Source organism: Dendrobium catenatum, unplaced genomic scaffold, assembly GCF_001605985.2.
Source record: "Dendrobium catenatum unplaced genomic scaffold, ASM160598v2 fragScaff_scaffold_665, whole genome shotgun sequence".
In the NCBI taxonomy this organism is placed as follows: Eukaryota; Viridiplantae; Streptophyta; class Magnoliopsida; order Asparagales; family Orchidaceae; genus Dendrobium; species Dendrobium catenatum.
This window is the reverse complement of record NW_021319127.1, coordinates 2,490,289-2,507,489: the sequence shown is the minus strand read 5'-3', so window position 1 is coordinate 2,507,489 and position 17,201 is coordinate 2,490,289. Positions and strand designations below refer to the sequence as shown.

The 17,201-nt window shown below is 39.0% G+C and overlaps 1 protein-coding gene across 1 annotated transcript in view; it reads left to right on the top strand.

The window, feature by feature from the left end:
• Nucleotides 1-1,728: 1,728 nt before the first annotated feature.
• The window catches only part of LOC110092167 (protein ILITYHIA), a 144,098-nt gene continuing 128,625 nt past the window's right edge, over nt 1,729-17,201 (top strand). The window contains exons 1-12 of the mRNA XM_028695700.1: nt 1,729-2,048; nt 5,859-6,235; nt 6,337-6,465; nt 6,628-7,009; nt 7,148-7,294; nt 7,405-7,589; nt 7,697-7,823; nt 7,921-7,994; nt 14,879-14,955; nt 15,098-15,134; nt 15,231-15,397; nt 15,608-15,788. Of these exons, the coding sequence (XP_028551533.1) occupies nt 1,934-2,048; nt 5,859-6,235; nt 6,337-6,465; nt 6,628-7,009; nt 7,148-7,294; nt 7,405-7,589; nt 7,697-7,823; nt 7,921-7,994; nt 14,879-14,955; nt 15,098-15,134; nt 15,231-15,397; nt 15,608-15,788 (1,998 nt within the window). The 5' untranslated portion in view covers nt 1,729-1,933. The remainder of the gene's footprint in view (nt 2,049-5,858; nt 6,236-6,336; nt 6,466-6,627; nt 7,010-7,147; nt 7,295-7,404; nt 7,590-7,696; nt 7,824-7,920; nt 7,995-14,878; nt 14,956-15,097; nt 15,135-15,230; nt 15,398-15,607; nt 15,789-17,201) is intronic.

The window sequence follows — 17,201 nt, the reverse complement described above, 5'->3', positions numbered from 1 at the left end:
GCTTCCCGTGCAGTCCGGTGCTTCCACTGGACTTTAACCATCGGAATCTCTTTATTTCTTAACTTTCGGACGTCGTACGCCAAAATAAGCTCTGGCTCTTCCTTGTACGCCAGATTCTCCTGAATCTCCACCTCATCAGCTGACAACTTCTTCCCAGAGTCTGAAACCCACTTCCTCAGAGTGGATACGTGAAACACATTATGCACGTCAGGCATAGAATCAGAAAGCAATAGGCGATAAGCAGATTTTCCAATTCTTTCCAAAATCTCAAATGGTCCAACATACCTTGGACTAAGCTTACTCACCTGACCAAATCTGCTCACACCTTTCATCGGGCTGACTTTGACATACACAAAGTCACCGACCTGAAACTCAACAAATCTGTGCTTCTGATTGTAATACTTCTGCTGACGATCTTGAGCGGCTTTCAATCTTTCTCTTATCAAATTGATCTTCTGAGCAGTTTCATCAGCAAAAGTGGCCCCCAAAGCCTGTCTATCTCCGACCTCCGTCAGAGTCAAAGGAGTACGACACTTCCTGCCATACAAAGCCTCGTACGGTGCCATACCGATACTGGACTGAAAACTGTTGTTATAGGCAAACTCAATCAGCGGAATATGATCCTCCCAACTTCCGCTAAAGTCCAGAACACAAAGCCTCAACAGATCTTCCAGTACCTGAATCGTCCTCTCAGACTGTCCGTCGGTCTGAGGATGAAAGGCTGTACTGAAATGCAGTTTCGTACCCAAGCCTTGCTGAATGCCTTTCCAAAGTCTGGAAGTAAAGCGTCCATCTCGATCAGATACGATCACACGAGGCACACCGTGCAATCTGACTATTTCCTTCACATAAATCTGTGCCAAGCGATCAACTGAATCCGTCTGTCTGATCGGAAGAAAATGGGCTGACTTCGTCAATCGATCTACAACCACCCAAATGGCATCATGTCCTTGTCGTGATCGAGGAAAACCCATCGCAAAATCCATCGTTACCTCCTCCCATTTCCACTCAGGGATAGGCAACGACTGCAACAGTCCACCTGGTCGCTGATGCTCTGCCTTCACCAACTGACAGGCTTCGCATCTCGACACAAACTCTGCCACATCCTTCTTCATCCCAGGCCACCAAAACAAAAGCTTCATATCAGCGTACATCTTACCACTGCCTGGATGAACAGTATAGCCAGAATGATGAGATTCGTACAGAATCTCCTGCCTCAAGTCTCCAAACACAGGTACCCACAACCTGTTCTTACAGAAAATAACACCAGAATCAGAAATTCGAAGTTCAGGAGTCTTACCAGATCCAATCTGAGCAATCAACTTCGAATAATCAGAATCTGACTTCTGGGCTTCTTGAATCCGTGCTTCCAAAGAAGACTGAATACTCATCTGAGCCAACTCCAAATCATATTAAATTCAGCAAATGTTTTTCATAATTGAACCTAATTAATATTTATTAATTAAGACTTAGTAATTTACTAATCATATTTGAGTTAAATATATAGAATGAGCCCTTTAATGATAAAGGCGTTATTTTCATCGTACATGAAATGTCATTATATATGGCTAAAACATATTTTAGATTTAACTATTATTTAAAAAATATTCAAAGTTACTTATATATATATACATTTATAAATTAAAAAAATACATACTATAAAAATGAGTATTTAGTGCAACGATTACTTCACAAAAAATCAATATATTTATAACCTGATTAGCCTTTCATGCAAGAAGAGTGCGTTCTGTATTAGCCGCCATTTATATCTGTTCATCGCCCTAAGTGTACATTTCCCGGAGAGCTTCTCGAGTTTCGCCACGGGTGATCCAATCGACATTCGACACCAACGGCCCTAGGGTTTTGCAGGAGAGGAAAACGGCTCGAAGTCATCGTAAATTTGTTGTTTTCTCCTCACAACTGCTCTTTGCCAATGGCGCAGCCGATGGATGTTCTCCGAGCAGCCGCTGAGGTGGTATCGACTGCTTCTACTAAGCAGCGGATTCACATATTTCGCGAGAAACTGCTGCCACTACTGGAGATCAAAGGTGTCGTGATTTCCTTATACTCATCCTCGAGCTTTTGGATTTGTCAAAATGTTGAATGGTGGTTGGCTTGATTCAGTTAAACAGCTTTTAGCGTGGTCTGCACAAGTTGATTCTTTGGCCTTCTTTTTAGTTCTATGAGTTGATATTTTTGTTCAAAGGGGTGCAAATTTGTGGCATTATTTCACTTTTGTTAGGGTAGCGGGATTATAGCTTTTATTGCGGCGTTTCAATTTTTGAGAAGTGTAGTTCACTATGCATCTACATACACATGAAGCAGATCTATGATGTTATTATGTGCTTGCAGGGAACCCAGGATATAAAATCTTAGAAAAATGATTAGAGTTTTACAGTCTATCTTCTATATGTTTGCTACTGCTTTATAGTACGTAGTATTGCTTCACGTTGGTTGTTATATGATATTTGATGTTCTGTGATTGATATTACTTAGGTTTATTGAGATGACGAGTAGAGTCCTAAAGCCACACATCACTCACTTATAGGTTAGATTTATGTAAATTGTAAATTGAAAACACACATAGTCTATTGCTCAAGTAGGGGTAGTGATCTAGCATGTGAGTTCATATTGGTTGTAGACAAGTAATCTATCATTTTTTGGTTGTTATGCCCCATGCCAATCTCACTCCTAACAGTTGGCGCATATCAAAATAAGAGGAAAAACCACAAATCATTTTACATTACAATTCACAATTCATTAAGATCCAGAATATTCCAAAAAGTCATTAAATCCTTCAATCGTAAGTGGAAGCTATCCAGATAGGCGCATGCAGGGCACTACAACAACCTTAAAATGGCTAAATTTTGTACAATTTGCTATCATATGACCAAATCGATTCACAATAATCATACCTTCTAATTCTCAGATCAAATACACAACTATAGGCATCAATTCCCCTCGCACTACAAATATCCTAATCAATAATTGAACACTGTGAGATTTGAAATGTTACATGCACAAACTACCCATAGGCGCAAATTAAACTTCTTACCTTTTTATCTTATCATCCTTTATTTTCTTCATGCCTTCCCTGCTTTTCTTCTTTTCTATTCCAACTCCCTAAATTCACCCCTACAAAATTGCCAACTCTTCCTAACTCTTAAATTCACCCCACGACAAACTTCACCCCTACTCACACATCCCACTCTGCCCCCTCCCTACTCCAACATGCTAGTCTAATCCCACTAGCTAGCACCCAAACATGGCCAACACCACACACAACCCATCCTAACTGATAATTCGAGCCCCCCTACTCTAGCACCTTCCCGACCACCTCGTTAGCTCTAGTAGTCCCGATTCCATACAGCCCGTGAGAGACGTAAAACAGATAGTTCGGTTTGAGGATAAGTGAATGAAGTAAATTCACTCAAGGCAAAGCAATTTCTCTTAAGTAGCCTCCTCCAAACCAAAGCATGCAAGCCACCAGTTAACTCCATTGCCTCATTTGCAGTAATTTTTTTAATTAGTGCCGTAATGGATTTTATAACTTGTGAAAAAAATGCAAATGATATTTAATTCCGTATCTTCCAATCCTTTGTAATTTGACATATAATTTTATATGTCAAATTGCTCCATCAGGTAAGCTGAACACAATGACATTAAAATTGTTGAATTTCGTGAAAGTTGGGATTTTAGGATATCTTTGAATTGAACTAAAAGCGGCACATGCCTGGTCAAATTTGGGTTTTACACTGGTCTTGTTGATGCCCACAATATATTATGGCCTTGTGTGTCTACATATAGTCTAAGATCTACTTTAGGATCGTTAACCTAGACATAGACTTCGTATATGAGCCACTTCTTCATCTAGATAGCCCTAGGATGTTGCTATTTTCTCTCCATTTTTTAATGACGGAACCTTAACTTTCACTTGAGACTAGATGGATTAGATGACATTTCATTTTTACTTACTTCTGTTCCAATAACAACATAAACTTGAAGTTTGCCTCCATAACCATCCCCAGATCAACAGTCAGGCGGAAGCCATGAATGAAGTTATCCTTATCCTATCCAATTGAAGAGTCATTAAATGCTGAGGCAATTGGTTGGATGGGGTGGCATCCATCCTATGTGCCTACAAAACTAATGACCGACCACAACTTGGGAAACCCCTTTTCTCTTGCATTCCGGTGTGAAGCAATAATACCATCAAAGCCTATCATCCAACAGCGAGAGCTCAAGATACTTTATCCCTTCTACTAGAGCAGGTACTAACATCCAGAATTAATCCAAGTGTCTTGCTTGAATCTAGTAGCACCCATCAGTTTATTTTCGTGGTTGCAAAGTTTCAAGGACTTAAATGTTTAAGGATTTATGATTGGGCCATTGTTGCGCCTCACTGGAAAAAATTCTTTATCTGCAATTTTACTAATTAAATATTTTATGATGCTTAGGTGGATGAGTGGCTTTACCCTTAGAGATAGGATACGAAATGAGCATATACGTGAAAAGGTTGGAGTAGCTCCAGTAGAAGATAAGATTAGAGAGAGTCGCCTTAGATGGTTTGGTCACATAAAACTGCGGCCTTTTATGACCTGGTTAGGAGAGTAGAGGTATTAGATTTGACTTATGTTAAGAAAGGTAGGGGTAGACCTAAAAAGACTTGGTTAGAAAATATTACGAATGACCTTTCTTTATTAGATTTAAACGAGAATTTGACTTTTAATAGGACACAATGAAGAAAAAGGATTCATGTAGCCGACCCCACGTAGTGGGATAAAGGCTTGATGTTGATGTTGTTGCTGTATGAAACTATGGTTGCTGTTCTTGGTTCCTCAGTTTAGTGCAGCTTAGGATACCAAATCATGCCAACCTAATTGTGAATGTAGCGCATATAAGCTGTATGACATTGCATGATTTGGAGTTTTATCATTTGAGATGTGTCTAACACCTATTTGAATTCACATCACTCTTTTGCTACAGTTTTAATATGCTCGTGATGGAATGGTCGCAATCAACTGACAAATAGATTGATGAGTTCCTCAAAGTTTTATTTGCTTGACTTTCCGTTGGTACTAACATATCAGCTTAAATTTCTTTGTCCAATGGGTTACGGGCCTAGAGATGCTGTTAGATCCTAATATCAAACTGGCAACATAGTCTCACTGCTCTAATACACTTTGCACAAAGTATGCAGGCTTATAGTTAATTGGCAATGCCAGGCCAAAGGGGTTTGCCCTCAAGGGGATATGCTAACAACAGAATGTATTGTGGACCGCAATAAATGACATTAAACCTTTACCTCCTACCTTCTAGGGATTACTAGCTTCAGCACATTTGTTTTGGGTTATCCGAAGTATTTTTAACTATTTGAACAATTTGACTCTTTACTTATGACTTTTAGTTCATTTATGCCGTGAATTTGCTCAAAGATTATCCACTTGAATGCAAAGTTGATGATGTTTGATTTTCAGCATTCTATCAGACTCTAACTAGCGTTATTGTTTGTTCCATGAGAACCAGTTCTGCTTTTAGTTGGCATTGTAAAATTTTTTTGTTTGATCGTGCGCATGTATGGCATTTTCATCAACATTTTAGTGGATATCGGTTTTTTTGCTACTCTGGATACATGGTTACTGACCATGTCTATAGGTTTGCGTTACTATCTTAATCTATTCATGTTTGGCGTGGCATTTGGATGGTGGTAATCCTTACGTTATCTTCTTTTTAGTTGTGTGGATTCGGTTACTGTGATCATGAATGCTTTAGTTTCTATTCAAGTATTATTGTTTGGTTATTTTTTTGAAACCAAGCTATGTTATAAAATTATCTCTGTTTTGGGTTTTTTTTTCTAGAGCTATCATCTGATGTTGTGGAACCATTGGTGGGGTTAGTTTTTCAAACATTGTTAATATATGATGACCGGCCATCAAGGAAGGCTGTGGATGATTTGATTATTAAAGCTTTGAGTAGTGAAGCCTTCATGAAGTGCTTTGCTGCTGTCCTTGTTCAATCTATGGAAAAGCATTTGAAGAGCGATTGTTCAATAGGATGTTTAAAACTATTGAAGTGGTCATGCCTTCTCGTGAGATGGAGCCAGTTCACATCTTTGTCTAAGGGTGGCTTTTTGAGACTTACTACTGCACAAGCATTCTTATGTCAAATTCTTATGCATGGAGCCCACCGAAGACGCCGGGCTTGTAGGAAATTGTTTTTCCATATTTTTTCTGAGGTAGGTTTTATTGATAAAGCCCTGAATTTGATGTTTTATGTAAATCTTGTAGTCTTACTCAATTTAGACTCACATTGATGTTTTATACATGCTCTTTACAGGCTCCATATATATATGAGATGTACATGGAGGAGCTGAATGGCTCAAGAATCTCCCCAAAGGATAGCTCTGATCTTATAAGAATTTTGCTTGAATTTTCAATCGGCAACTCATTTTTTGAGAAATACAAGGTAGAATTTGTCATGCTCACTTTCTTTTTTCTTTGTTTAGCTTAAGTTGTTTATTTCCTTTATTTTCCTGAAAATTAAGTTTCTCTCGTGCTTACTGTTTTTCATATGTGCACATATGATATTCTTATTTACATTGTCTTCTCATGTTTTGCCCTCATTCAGCCGAATTTTCTCGAGCTATATGTGAAAGCTGTTTTGAATGCAAAGGACAAGCCATCTCACGCTCTTGCTGATGCTTTTCAACCTCTTTTCATGCATATAGAACATGAAGATTTTCATATCCTTGTTTTTCCATCATTAATCAAGATGTTGAAACGAAACCCAGAGATCATAATGGAATCGATTGGAGATCTTTTACTCCATGTCAATTTGGATATGAGCAAGTATGTGATTGAATTCCTTTCAGTGGTGCTGCCACAAGTTCGGCATGCTGATGATGAAAGGAGGACCAAAGCTTTGGCTATTGTAGCCTGTTTGAGTCAAATGTCCAGTGATCCAGATGTCCTACCCTCCATCTTCAATGCTGTTAAATCAATCATTGAAGGTCCACTTTTGGTGCATTATTTATGAACATTTAATGCCTGCTTGATATGAAGTTTTATTCATTTTGGTTATTTTGATAAAATTTCAAACATTTGTTACCGGACACATGATTTCGAACTTACTAGTCTAGATCGAACAGGTTCTGAGGGAAAACTAGCACTGCCTCATCAGAGAATTGGAATGATAAATGCTTTGGAAGAACTGTCAAAGGCACCTAGTGGGAAAACACTCAATAAGCTTGCTCCTATTGTCTCAGCTTTTCTTTTGTCTTGTTACAAGGGGGATGGTGAAGCGTTATATTCTTTTTCTCTACAGCTTTTATTTTTTATCCTTTCTGCTACTTTAATTTTGAAATACTTTTTTGGTTTCAAAACTTCTGAGAATTCTCCATTGTAGGGAGTGATGAGGTGAAGCTTGCAATCTTGTCTGCTTTGGGTTCCTGGGCTTCAAGATCTGCTGACACCGTCCAGCCAAATGTTATCTCTTTTCTCACTGCCGGCATAAAGGAGAAGGAAATTCTGAGGAAGGGGCATCTTAAATGTTTGCGAATTATATGCAAGAATTCTGACTCCTTAACAAAGGTGTGGGAATTTCTTATGTCACCTTAACAAGTACCTTTGATCCAAAACCATCGCTTACAAGATGTTAATTGTTCTTATGCATGGCATGCAATATGTAACTTTTTCAGGTTGTTCCATTGTTGGAGTCACTTGTCCAGATAGTTAAGATTGGCTTCACAAAAGCATCTCAGAGATTGGATGGAATTTATGCACTTTTTTCTGTTGCAAAAATCGCTTTTATAGATACCAAAGCAGGTGCTCTTTTACTATCCTCTCCATTTGTTGGAGTTAATGTTTTTATCTGTAATTTGCATTAATCTGGACACTCATAACAAGAAAAATAAATTATTAGAGGAGATTGTGCTCAAGGAGAAGCTTTGGCAATTTCTTGCTCAAAATGAGTCGGCATTAATTCCTTTCCCACAGGTATGCCTCTTTTGATTTTGCCAGTTAATGGCTGTTTGCTAATAAATAAAAGGGAATGAATTGCAAAGCCCCTATTATGCAATTTTGATTAGTGCAATTTAAGCTTTTGTTTTTTATTTGTCAAAATATGATAAATAAAGATTCTGCAAACTATTAGGTTTCTTAAAATATGGCATGAATTTTCGGTGCACAAATCCTTCAAGGAGTGCCTTATGAAGTATCATCTGGTCCTTTTTTGCATTAAAATTCATTTACTGTAATAAAGAAAGATTGTCTACTAATTAGTGTGATATTTTTGGTTGTAAAAATTCTAAATAACGTTTCAATTTTTTGGGTCGCAAAATGATGCATGCAAAAATTTGGAAAAATCCCAACTTTTTGCAAGCAAAAACAAAAGCTTCATAGGAAATATAAATGACACAAAATTCCCAAAAAATTAGACAAAATACGACTTATACGACAAACAACAAACTTTAATATTATAAAAGACTCTTACAAAAACGACGCTTACAAACTTTTAAATAAAAGCTCCTAAAGTTGCATTTCCTTGCTTGAGAAGAAGGATACATTGGCGTTGAACTTACGGAGACAAGGAAGAGGTAAAAAGTCTAAGACGAAGAGTGGAGAAGCTCGCAAGCCTTCCCAAGAAGTATAAGAAGAAGAAGTGGAACAAGCTCTCAACTTGTTCCAAAAAATCCTCAGGTTTTTATGTCCAAAAATAAGGCATATATCATCCTTTTATTTGCCAAAACATCACATATATATAGGATAAAGGGGCAGCTAAACAGCCACCCAAAACCTTCCTTTAAACCAATTAAAAAGCCTGCATTAAATTTAGAACAACAGCTGAAAAGGCATAATAGGAACCGGATAACAGCAACCACGGGAAGGAACAGGGAACAACCACGAGAAATAGCAACCAGGGAGGAAATCGAAGGGGCTGCACAGGAACCGGACCAACAACCAAGCAGGGAACTGGAACATACAATAAATGTGGGAGGAATCAGCCATGAGAAGGAGAGCTAGGTGGGGGAACTAAAGTGATAGCAAATGGGGGGAATGAACCTCAATTTATGAGCTAAAAAAGGCTCTCTACTAGACATTAATGAGCTGATTCTAGTAGAGGACTTAGAAGCTTTCCAAATTTATAATTCAAAATGTTTTGACCCCCCTCCCATGCCTACATCAATTCTCCTCCAGTTGAAAAATTTCATCTCCTGATGAGATCGAATTCAATAAATTCCTTTAGGAGTTAAATGAAGCAATTCGGATGGTAGATCTTCCACATGAATCAGAACTTCGGCTTGCTGACGGATTTTACTTTCTTTTCCATTTTTTTTTAATTTTAAATGAAAGGAAGAAACAAACAACCTAGGAAAATTCTAACTTAGGCTCTGATACCAAATTGATGCATACAAAAATTTGGAAAAACCCCAAATTTTTGCAAGCAAAAATAAAAGTTTTCTAGGAAATAGAAATGACACAAAATTCCCAAAAAACTAGACAAAATACGGCTTATACTACAAACAATAAACTTTAATATTATAAAAGACTCTTACAAAAATGACACTTACAAACTTTTAAATAAAAGCTCATAAAGTTGCATTTCTTTGCTTGAGAAAAAGGATACAATGGCATCGAACTTGCTGAGAGAAGAAAGAGGTAAGAATGTCCAAGGCGAAGAGTATCTTTAATTCATTTCACTTCATATCTTATGCTTTTTTATATTTTATATTATTCACTAATTAGTATATAAAAATTTATCATTTTATGTTTACGCAATCTTTTGATTTTGAGGCTTACGCCTCAAAACGCCTTAAGGCTTACGCCTCCCCCCACGAATGAAAAATGCCTCAATACCCGAATACGCAATTTTAAACATTAGTTTCGGGTTTGACCCGAACCCGACCCGTGACCCGAAATTGACACCCCTACTCTGAAGAGGGGAACAGATTGTTGTACCAGTGTAGGTTTGTGATGCTTAGGACCTCAGTTTATATCCCACAGTTGTCGCAAGAGTTCCACGGGAGCGCTATTTGAGGTCACTCTAGTATATGGAAGACATACAAGATACTAGCAACGAAGCTGTATTCCAAGGGGATGCACAAGGAGGTGGAAGAGACGGTGTCTAGATGAGAGGTGTGCCAGCAGAACAAGTACCTTGCCATGGCTCCTGTGGGGTTACTTCAACCCCTAGCTCTACCTAACAGGGTGTGGGAGGAGGTCACCATAGACTTTATTGATTGGGTTTCCTCGATCAGAAGGGTTTACTGTGATTCTGGTGGTAGTTGATAGATTAAGCTAGTACGCTCACTTCATCCCCTTATGACATCTTTACATGACAGTGATAATAGCAGCCGCATTCATCAGGGAGGTGTTTATGCTACATGGGATACCAACGTCTATAATATCTCACAGAGATAAGGCGTTCCTCAGTCTTTTTGGAGGGAACTGTTCAGGTTACAGAAGACTGTGTTGAAGAGGAGCACTGCTTACGACCCCTAGATAGACGGGCAGAAAGTAGTGAATAGGAGCTTAGAGAGATGCCTACGGTGTTTTGCTTCAGAAACACCTAGGGTATGGACCAAGTGGTTGGCATTGGCATAATACTAGTGCAACACTTCGTACCACTCAGCCTCTCAGATGACTCCTTTCAAAGTGTTGTATGGGAGACAACCTCCACATTTGGTACATTTTGGCAGAGCCGCACACCTTTATCTTCATTAGCGCAGTACTCGGAGGAAAGGGATAGGTGCTGGAGGAGTTAAAAAGATACCTGCTAAGGCTAAACAATTTATGAAGAAGCAAGTGGATGTGCATAAGAAGGACATCCAGTTTGCCATTGGGGATAGGGTATTCTTAAAGCTCTGACCCTACAGACAGATGATAGTAGCCAACAGAAGGAATGAAAAAGCTAGCCCCGAGGTACTTTGGCCTTTATGAGATGTTGGAGAGGATTGGAGCAGTGGCCTATTGCTTGAAGTTACCCTCAACCGCTTCCATACACCCCATGTTCTATGTATCATTGATGTAGAATGGAGATTGTTGGGGGGGGGGGGGGGGGGGTTCAATTGAAAAACTTAAAATCTGAATTTAATATCAGATTTCAAAAGGGGGAAGTGGAGGGAAAATTTGAATTTCAAATCACCTTAATTGGAGAGGGATTAATTGGGATTTGATGAGGGATGGAGGCCAACAGTTAATAGGGGTGATTGGAGTTGATTGTGGGCCTTAATGGAGAGGAATTAATTAGGGAGGAGGTGAGAGAGGGGGGTAATAAAAATTAAAGTGCTAAAATTCAATCTCATATTTCCCTTAATTAATGGATTTGAATTTGAAATTCAAATACGAAAAGAAGGGAGGGAAGAGATGAATTAATTTTCTCCTTAATTAGGGCCTTAATTAGGAAGGAAATTATTAGGATAGTGGTGGTGTGGCCGTCGGCTTTGTGGGTGGTAGAAACTTAGGCCGGTGGCTAGGGAGGAAGAGGGAGAAGGAGAAATGTAGTTATAGGGAAAGAAATACAAGGAGAAACACAAGAAAGATAAAACCGTGAGCCCGGACGCTTCCTGCGGCTGACGGATGTTGCGATGCCCTTCACCAAGGGACTTCAAGCCACGAGCCCGGACCCATCATGCAGCTGGTGGAAATCACAATTCCTTCCTAGGGATTCCCATAACGTCCTCCCAAAGAACAAAAGTGCAGAACAATTTTTTTTTATTAAAACTCTATCATTCCATTACACAAGCAAGGGTCTTTTTGCATAGGCCTAAGACATTAAAACAAGACACATGCCCCTAGGACTTACATAGGACGACCCTCTTAAGTGAGGATAAAAACGAAAAATTCATAATAAAAATGAAAATTACAAATAAAATTTAAGATAAAGTGGGACAATGACGGCTGTCGATCTTCAGCTCTTCCTCGGATAGGCATGGACGGTTGGATGTCTGCATCAATCACACTTGAGGAGAGTTGTGGGGGATCATGCAGCTAGTTCAAAATTACCAAGGCCGCTGATAGAGGATCTAGATGTAATTTTGGAACCCCGGAGCTTCAAGGGATGAAAGGGAGAAGGAGAGCCCAAGGAAGTGCTGATTAAGTGGAAGAACTGACATGACCATGATGCCACATAGGAGTTGTATGAGATGGTAAAGCATTAGTTTTTCTCCTTCTACCTTGAGGAAAATGTGGTTCTTTGGGAGGGGAGTATTGATAGACCAGTCTTGGGGCCGGTCCTGGTCTACAAGGGGCGGAACAAGGAAGTTCAGCGCCCATCATTGATGACCCAATCCTATTGGGGTCCACAAGCTTAATTAGTGGGTTTTTTTTTTTTGGGGAGGGTTTTTTTTTTTTTGGGGGGGGGGGGGAGGGGGATGCAGGACTAGGTATGCTTTATATGAATGCGATAAGAAATTGCACTTTTTAGATAAGAGCAAATGATAATTTAAACCACTAGCCACTAAGCGACGATAGAAAATGAATGAGGGGTAATTACGCTTAGGCCAAATCACAAGCTAGGAACATGAACTACCCAATTAATTTAGAAATCCAACAAAATGCAAATCAAGTAGCTATTCAGTAAAATCCTAATCTAATGTTGAGATAAGCAACATAGAAGTAAACTCAAATCTTACGTTTACTAAGCAGAGGCAGAGAGCGAAGCACAAACCCTTGTGATTAAATCACCACCTACAAGGTTAGCTGATTAGGAAGATAAATGAATAGGGAAGAAGTTCACCCTTGTCGAGGTTTGGAAACAATTTGCCACTAAATGTTGGCAAGTTCTTCGACGGCTTCGGAAAGTATAAAGATGATGCGGTCCACGCATTCTTCGACGGAGTTGTCGGTTCCCGGGTTAAAGTCGAAGAAGGTGGAGTGGAGAATGTTGATGTTCCCTTGCTTGTTGTAAGCGATTCCGAAATCAAGTTAAGGATCGGCCATTCATTGGTTTTGAAGTGTTGAAGGGTTGGCAATGATCGTTGTTGCTTTCCTTGAAGACTCCTATTGAGAGGGAGGAGTTTATCTTGTAAGTTCCAGAGGGAGAGATGCGACCTGCCAAGGGTGGGGGTGAGGAGAAAGGATTAGGTTCAACTTTTAGGAGAAGAAGATGGAGGGAAAGTCAATCAATTACTTTCCTAATTAATACTTTTAATTTGGGAAAGGATGAGGGTGTACTTAGGAAGGGGTGGGTCGGCTAAGAGAGAGGGAGAGGAGGTTTGAATTATTTATAAGAGGGAAGCTAGACTTAAGGAAATAATTCCATGGGAAGTCCATGATGAGGCTAACGGCATAGGGGAGGGGATTGGGGGAATTAAGTATGGTTTAATGCTTTCCTCTTTGGGATTCTCTAATTAGGATATGAGAATTAATTTCCAAACTAAATCAAATTAGTTTTGAATTTGATTTTGGGAACTTCCCTAAAATAGAATCTTATTTTAGGAAATGTTTCAAATTCAAATTTAGAATGACTGAAATTATTAACTTCCCAAGAGAGAACGTATGCAAAAGGAAAGTAATAAGGAGGCTTTCCAATTTGGGAGCAAGAGGAGCAAGGGAGGCCGGCAGTTTGATGACCGGACTATGAGTGGGGGATGGGGAAAAGTGGGTCAGGTGGGGTGGGGCTTTGGGTGCTAGCTGGCAGGAAAAGGGTGGGGCTATTAGCGGTCGGGGAGGGGCTTTTGGGGAGGTGGTCGGTGGCTTGGAGTGTGGGAGGGCTGGTGGCTTGAAATGGGAGGTTGGACGGCGGGTTGGGCTGGAGAAAGGGAGGAAAGACGAGATAAGTAGAACTAGCCGCGAGCCCAGACTCTTCCAAGGTTGGCGGGTGATACGATTCCCTCTCCAACGGTTTTCTCTCTCAACTCTCTCAAGCTTTCGCAAGAACTCACAATGCAGAAAAATTTGATCAATCATTCATTAACCATCAAAAGAGAACATTATGGCCATATATAGCCTCAAACAAAGGACTCAAAATAAAAGACGGCGATGCCCTTTGGGCTTACACATGACCACCTTTAAGTAAGGGGTAAAAGGGGAAAACAACTAAAGCAAATACAAACATATAAATAAAAGACAAATACATAAGCCAACTTAAAAATACATCGGTGTGATCGTGGCCATAGATCGGCGGCCACGTCTCTGATAAACTTTCTAAGCTCCGATGTCCCCATAGAGGGGGGTGGGATTTAGGAGGGAAAATTCAAATAGAAGGATCTATTTTGGGATTCACATAATTATTGTATGCTTAAGTATGTTTTGGTGGCTAGGGTTAGTTTTTTATCTCTGGTTTTTGCTGAATTTTTCCGGTTCGTAGTTCTTGCGTGGGCTATAGTGGCGTCTAGAGATTTGGAGAGCCGGATCTTCCTTTCCAATAGAAGATTCATCGTATCTTGTTTATCTTCTTCCGTATTTCTTCAATCTAAAAGCTATTTAGTGATTTGCCATAATATTCTTCTATATTTTTGGTTCCATAGTGCTGAAATTTCAATTTATGCCGACAATTTCTGCACTTTACCTAACAATGTCACTTTAAGGGGATTTTTTGTATTCACTGCCCCAGTTATAGCACATTAATGGTATGGACAGTATTATTAAAAATTTAAGTTTGGAAATATTTATTTGAGATTAAATTAATTCATTTATGCTTATATACTTGAATTTTCTTTTATATAAATGATTGTGACAATCTATAGAATTTTATAGAAATATTTTTTTTATAAATTCCAAGATGTATGAAAACTGGGGTATATTGCATTTGGGATTTTTTACTTCTCAAATTTTTGGGATATTACATTGATATAGATAAATTTGTTAATTAGATTATAGCCTCGGTAGCAGTTGTTTGAGAAGTTCTAATATTCAATTTTTATATTTTTTGCTAATAGGTTGCTAAACTCTCTAATGAAGATTGTGTTACATGTATAGATGTTCTTGAAGTGTTGCTTGTGGAACATCAGTATAGGTATCTTGACAGTTTTGGTTGTATATGAGCATTTAAATTAATGTCTCATAATTCTTTTTTTGTTTGTACCTGACAATTGGCTTCGTTTGTAGGGTTTTTGATACTTAATGCAGAAGACTGATAAAATTTACTTTGTACGCAGATCGTTGGAATTTTTATCTGTCAAAGACTTTCTACAGGTTAATAACTCCTTTCTTTTTTTACTTTAAATTTCTTTGGACGAATAAATTTGAGTTTTACTTTTTTTATCCTGTGTATTCTCTTATGTGGCGCAGCTACTGCTTCATTTTATTTGTCATCCATGCTGGGATGTCCGCAAAGTTGCTTATGATGCCACAAGAAAGATTATTTCATCGTCAACGAAATTAGCAGGGGAGCTATTACTTCAATATAGAAATTGGTTTCCAGTAGTTAGTGATAGAATTTCAGCTATGAAGTTAAGGTAATTTATTTTTACTCTTCTGTGTTATCATTTTACTATAAAAGAATCAGATTTTTTTTTTCTTGCTATATCACCTTGAAAGACTGGGATTATTTGTTATCTTGCATTTTAATTACCGTGACCACAACTCTATGACTGGTTATCGCGCTGTAATCCATTTGTTTGCTCTCACAATTTTCTGACTAACACACTAACTATTTTGCTATATAGTGATACAGAAAGTCGACTAGATTCTCATATAGCAGTTGTTCCATCTGCCGAAGTGTTGGTGAAGTGCTTGCTACTGATTGCACCTGCAGTGATAGCTAGTTCTGGGACATATTCTATGCTTATTTTTTGTGCACATCATCCTTGCTTGGCTGGCACTGCTATAAGCGATACAGTTTGGAAGGTACTTGCTGATGAAATATCCTCTTGGCATGTAGAGCCCTATCATTTTTGGCTAAAATCTTCTGAGATGGATTTTTTATATTGCCAAAGTAGAAAGTCACGATTGCCTATTATTCCGCAACTAATGCTGCATCTCATCCAAATTATTGGAGTTTTAATCAATTAACTTTCTAAGATCTCATGGGATGCATTCGTAGATATTTCTGCTACATTTACGTTCTTGTGATTGTTAATACGTGCTTTGTAATGTTTGCCAATTTAAGTATCCTTTATCACTAGAATGATTATTTTAAACTTAAGCGTTTAGCTTTATTATCACTTTATAAAAAAGATCTCTTATGTGCATCCTGTTTGTGCTCCACAAACTTCTAAGCAAAACTGTAATGGGTAACGCATTGATTTTAACGTTAGCTTGTACTGGTCATACATTGTAGTTAAATCCATTATTGGATTATATTCAATTTGTAATAGGTTTTTGATATGCCGACTGGACCGGTCTGGCCTGGACCGGTCCAGACTTATTCCAGGCGGCCCAAGCTGGGTGGGATCCAGGGAAGGAAGGGGGAGGACGGCAGCCCTTGTGGGCCCAAGCTTTGATTGAAATAAACTTTAGGAGGGAATTTTTGAATTGAGGGGCTGCTTAGGGAATTCTAATTAATCCTTTTGCTTTAATTAGGGGTTTTGGGGGGGAAAGAGGGCATCTTGAATTTGAATGAAAAGTTTGAGACCAGAGCCCTGTATTAGGTACCCATACCCATACCCACCCATGAACCCACCCATACCCAATGGGCATGGGTGGGTATGGGTACACTCATGGTATCGTGGGTGGGTATGGGTGGGTACTCAACATCAAAGGACAACCGGTTTATATTACTAATTATCATATACATGCAGTATATTATAATAATCCTTACTACGCAATGTGCAACACTGAACTGCGTCATAACCATGATAAATTTTGACATGTGGCTTGAAAGTTTGCAGTCAGAGAAAATGGAAAAAAATCTCAAGGCCATTAATCTATGGCAGACTGCATTCAATAAGCGTGGAAAGTGGGTGGGTGTGGGTGGGTATGACATCAGGAAAGTCACCATAGGTGGGTGTGGGTGGGCAAAGCCCGCCAGCGTAGAGCGTGGGTACCCAATGGGTACCCAACCAGGACCCCATGTAGGGCTCTGTTTGAGACTCATTGTGTGTTTGGGCTCTAGGGTTTGCTAAAGACTTGTGGAGAGTTGTTCTTCCTCTCGAATCGAAGAACGTTGTATCTTTCTTTGTTTTCTTGCATCTACTAGTGGAAACCTTGTTTCTTTTCCTTATTTTTCTCTGTTTGGGTGCATTTCCTGCTGCGGAGTTGTTGTAAAACTGCTGGGTTGCTCACTGTTTTGGGCTGATTTTGACTAGGATTGCTTGCGAA